At 58.3% G+C, this 5,212-nt stretch overlaps 1 protein-coding gene across 1 annotated transcript; it reads right to left on the minus strand.

Moving 5' to 3' along the window:
- Positions 1-335: 335 nt before the first annotated feature.
- On the minus strand, positions 336-4,912 carry Inhbb (inhibin subunit beta B). Its single transcript, XM_051147256.1, has 2 exons — positions 4,415-4,912; positions 336-1,793 (listed from the first exon to the last, which is right to left on the minus strand). Exons 1-2 carry the CDS (start codon positions 4,872-4,874, stop codon positions 1,018-1,020), a joined length of 1,236 nt encoding a protein of 411 aa, XP_051003213.1. The 5' UTR covers positions 4,875-4,912; the 3' UTR covers positions 336-1,017.
- Between the last annotated feature and the right edge of the window lie 300 nt (positions 4,913-5,212).

Below are 5,212 nucleotides of genomic sequence, written 5' to 3' on the forward strand. Positions count from 1 at the left end.
CTCCCAGACCAGCTAAGCAGCCCCCCCCCCCAGAACACCTCCACTCTAGCGCTGTCTCCTCTGGGCTCTTCCTAATCCTTGCCTAGTGGTCACCTCTGCCTTTCTCACCACAGCACTAGGGGGGATGGCTCCAGCAAAGGACACTGATTGCAACATTTTTCCCCCTTCTCATTTAGAATCATTCGGCCTTTCCACCTCAAAGGTCATAGCTGATAGGCTCCTTTCAATTCTGCAACTGGCACAAATGACCTGTCAGTCGTTGGGAGACGAGTTTAAAGCATAAAATTAAGATCCTTCTTCTCTTCCCACCCCCCACCCCACCCCTGAAAACAAACACACATAAGTCACACCAGGGACCCAAGTCTCTGTGGTCTCCATGGTCTCTGTGACAGGCGAGTCCTTCCCGGGCTATTTGCCCTCTCCGAGAACAGGGTGGCACAGCTCTGCTGGCCTCAAACCATGAGGATGCCAGGCGGGGAGTGAGCAGGCAGGACTGCGCCAGGCGCTGTGGTGAAGAGCCTGAGACAAGCCAGGGGCACATGGCCCTCTACCCGCCCCGTACTCCCACCCTGCTTTTCCTCTTGGTGGCTCTCTGGCTCAGTCACTCTGTGTCCTCTGTCTTTGTGCTTTTATGTGTGCTCAGAAGGCGCGATTCAGAGTGCCCGGCCAGCTGGTGGGAATGGTGGCTGCTCACCCCATTCTCTCCGACTGACAGGCATTGGTAGCTAAGCTGCCATTTGTCACCGCATCCGTTCGCTGGTATCCTGGAGGCTGCTGTGTGGGTGGCAGACTGCATGAGTCTGGCTATGCGTGTCTATGTGTGCAGCTAGGAGTCTCTCGTGTCACAGGAGGGTCTCCCTCTGGGTTCTGACTGGGTTTTCTATGAAGCGGGAGAACATTTCAGGCCTCACCCCTGGCACTCTTCACGGCCCACTGGAACAACCACACTCCGCCCACCTGCCTCTCCTGCTCCCTCAAAGACCCACAGGCCTGTGCTCCGCACCCACTGCCACACGGTCAGGCGCAGCCACACTCCTCCACGATCATGTTGGGCACATCCCGCTTAACAATGTTGTACTCGTCGTCAAAATAGAGCATGGACATAGAGCTCAGCTTGGTGGGGATGCAACAGGAGTTCACAGGCCCAGGGTTCAGGCCACGCATGCGGTACTGGTTCACCACAGCGGTGTGGAAGGAGGAGGCTGAGCCAGGAACCCCAGCCAGGTAAGCCGGGCAGCTGCCCTCACAGTAGTTCCCGTAGTAGCCAGTGGGCGCGATGATCCAGTCGTTCCAGCCGATGAGCCGGAAGTCGATGAAGAACTGTTGCCGGCAACAGAGGCTGGTCCTTCCGTCACACTCTAGGCCCCGTTTGCGGATGCGATGTCTGCTATCGCCCAGCCGGGCCTGCACCACTACAAAGGGCCTGTGTGACTCCTCACCGGGGTCCACAAACACAGGCACCACGGCTAGCTCCTGGCAGCTGTCACACTGCACATCCAGGTTAAGGCGTCTCTCACCCCGCTCAAACAAGGCCTGGATGGCCTCCGTGATGGGGAAGGTGTGCCAGCCACTACGTTTGAGGTCCACCTTCTTCTCCACCACGTTCCACCTGTCACCATGACCCTGTTCCTGGAAGTACACCTTGACCCGTACCTTCCTCCGGCTGCCCTTCTCCAGGACGTAGGGGAGCAGTTTCAGATAGAGCCACAGGCTGGCCTGCACCACAAATAGATTCTGGTTGCCTTCGTTAGAGACGAAGAAATACAGGCGGACCCGGGAGGAGGCGAGGCCATCTGTGGAGACAGGGAAGAACAGGCCGAGTTAATTCCATGAGAACACAAGGCAATGGGGAATGGACTCGGCTGCTGTGTGACGTTGGAAAGAGTGCTCACCACAGCTGGAAAGCGTTACTGACCAGAAATACCATTCCTGGGGCCCTCCGGGCCTCCGCCATAACCTGCCAGAGGCAGAAGAATCACTTCCCATTGAGAAAACAGGTCCAGGGTGGAGCCAGAGGGTTCAGACCTATAAAAATCCTGCCTCACCTCTCCCAAGCCAGGGCTCCCTGGAGATTTGATTGTCAGGCCCCAAAGCTCAACTTGTCAGGAGGCCAAACTCTTAACATGTTGTTATGGGTCTCTGAAAACAAAACCTAGATCCCGGGGAGGATTTGGAGGTAGGTTGTTTAAATGAGGCTTTTTTTTTTTTTTTTTAACTTCTTCTTTTTCTTTCTGGTTAACTTAGGGCATTGCAAAATCAAGCTGAGCCACCTACAGCCTCTTTCCAATGTTTACCTAAGCATGATCTGACCCAACCCCCACCGGGACCTCCACGGCAAACAACCAAGCTCTGCTCAGGTTTCTGACATAGAAGTGTGTGACCTGCAAGCTGTTTCCAAGGAGCTCCAAGGGACAGGACAGTCAGCCTTAGAAAACTCAAGATCTGAGCCTCTGACCAGAACTCCCGACTCTCAGAACAGGGCAGTTCAAGATCTCAGAGAGGGTGGGGTTGCTAGTCAGCTCAATATTTCAGTTCAGCCAGACAGGAGACAGTGTCTCCCCCCCCACCCCCGTACATTTCATCAACCCTTCCCTCTGGCAGTCTCTACCTATTCTGCAGACATGGCTGGGACTATCAAGCCTCCCACCAAGCCCCCCCCCCCCGCCCCAGCCCCTTCCTCAGTCCTCAATGGCTCCTCTAATGACACTGACATCTGACTTTGAAATGGGGGAAACTGCAGCCTTAAAAGCTGGTCTTGGCCGAGCTGCCTGTGACCTGAATCTGTTATTTATAAGTCAAAGAGTTGGCTCCGTGAATCGGACCAGAAATATAACAGCCCCCGCTGTCATTCTGTGCCACCGTGACCAAAAGGCCTCTCAACCTTCCCGAATCACATGTCTACTCTGGGCCCCAATGCACCTTTTAATCCAAGCCTTCTAATTGCATGTGGAGCTTTCCCTGACTCTGGCGGACAGCTAAAACGGCAATGTATTTCTTTCTAAGCACACACCAGCCTTGATTGTCTCTTGCCTTTCTCCACACGCGGCCATGCAAAACTTTTCATCCCTTTTTATCCCCCACAGCAGCACAGGCAGGGATGCCTGATGCCTGGGAGAGTAGGGGGGCATTTGCAGGCAGGAGCATAGCTGATCCCCCTCCTCTTCCCAGGCTCCCTGCTTGTCCCCCACCCTGACTACATCGGGCTTCCCCCTCTCCGACCTTCTCTGCAGTCCCCTCGGTACAAATGGGGCTGAGCTCCCAGCACAAAAGCCAGCCTGGCTCATTCAAGTCCTGAAAGGGACAGCGATGTCTAAAACACTTAACACCGTTTAAATTTTCCTCCTTTTTAAACTTCCAGAAGACATTTTTTTTCTTTTTCTCTCTCTTTCTCTGATTTTTATATTTAGATACTGGACAGAGATTTGCACCATGGGGCCACGGAGGATACTGCAAAAAGGAATCCCACTCTTTGTTAACTGCAAACTCTGCCCCTCTCTCCCCGACTACAGAGGGCTGCTGCTGCTGCCAGGCAAGCCTAAAGGCATGGGGCTGTTCCTGAGCCGCGTCTTTGCGTAAATGATGGACCTGTTGAGAAGCTGCCTTCCGCCGATTCTTGGTGCCCACACAATCGGAAGGGAGGTTGCCTAGCTCTCCCCACCGATGCTTCAGCAATCCTGGCAAGCCCATGCCGAGCGATGCAAGCGGCCCTAGGGCCAGTCTCTCTCTCTCTCTCTCTCTCTCTCTCTCTCTCTCTCTCTCTCTCTCCTCCCTCTCTCTCCCTCCTCTCCTCTCCTCTCTCTCTCTCATCGCTCTCTCTCCTCTCTCTCTCTCTCTCTCTCTCTCTCTCTCTCTCTCTCTCTCCTCTCTCATCTCCTCTCTCTCTCTCTCTCTCTCTCTCTCTCTCTCTCTCTCTCTCTCTCTCTCTCTCTCTCTCTCTCTCTCTCTCTCTCTCTCTCTCTCTCTCTCTCCTTCCTCTCCGGCCCACGTATATCAACAAGCACACACATCTCCATCTACACTGCTAAGCCTACACTCGGATCGTGGGAAACAAAAACATTAAGCAATCACCAACCAAGCGCCCGCAGAGCCAGGGCTGCGCGCATCTGCCGGGAGGGGGACGCGCGCCCAGAGGCGCTGGGGCCCAATTCCCATGAGCCAGGATGAAGGGCAGGGTGCTTCCCAGTTGTTGCAGGGAAAGAGAAGCTGCAAAGGGTCTATTGGTCTGAGCGCGGAGAGTAGGAAAGGACTGCCACCCTGGGAGGCGCTCAAGGCCACTGCAGAATGGCCCAGCCCTGAGCCTTAATGCCCTCGGGGCGTGCGGACTGCAGAAGCGGCGAAGACTGCAAGAGCTTCCTGGGAGAGGGGAAAAGGGAGGGATCGCGGCCACCTTGGGCTTCTCCATGGCCGAACCCACCTGTCTCCGCAAAGCTGATGATCTCGGAGATGCGCTCCTGGCCGTCGGCGCCCGGGCTGGCGTGGCCGTCGAGGTGCGGGATCTCCACGCGGCCGTCCTCACGCACCTTGCCTGCGTGCAGCTTGCGCAGGGCCGTGACCATGGCGGCCTTGGGCACAGCGTGCGTGATGTTGGGCCTGCCCCGCAACTGCAGGCGGCTCAAGATGTGCCTCTTCACCGCCTCCAGGAAGTCACCGTCCACCCGGCCCAGCTCCTCCGGCCGCCGGAAACCTCCGCCGCCGCCGCCGCACGACGTACAGGTGTCTTGCGAGCCTCCCGGAGCTCCCGGTGGCGGGGGCGGGGGCGGTGCAGCAGGCGACGGCGGGGGTGTGGGAGAGCCCCAGGCCTCGGGTCCCAACCAGCCGGCCGCCAAGAGCAGAAGGCAGGCGGCCCCCAACGCCCGACCGGGCAGCCCGTCCATGGTGCGCCGCTGGCGACGAGGGCGCCCGCCGCGAGGCGAAGCGAGCTCAGGCCGGGCTCACGGCTCCGGGCGCACCGCCCCGCCCCGCCCCCGCCCGGGCCTCCGCCCGCCTGCCTGCCGGGAGCGCCGCCGCCGGCTCGCAGGGGGAGGGGGCCGGCCGGGCCGCGGGGGTTCCCGCGCGGCCGAGAAGGGGCGCCGCGGGGACCAGAGGGGTGCGTGGGCTTGGGAGGGGCGACCGCCGGGTCACTGGCGAGCGGGCGTCTCGGGGCGCTTAGACATCTGCAGCTTGCCCATCCTCTCCGCGTCGAGGGCCACCGCAAACCCCCCTATCGGGTGAA

Source organism: Acomys russatus, chromosome 6 (genome assembly GCF_903995435.1).
Source record: "Acomys russatus chromosome 6, mAcoRus1.1, whole genome shotgun sequence".
In the NCBI taxonomy this organism is placed as follows: Eukaryota; Metazoa; Chordata; class Mammalia; order Rodentia; family Muridae; genus Acomys; species Acomys russatus.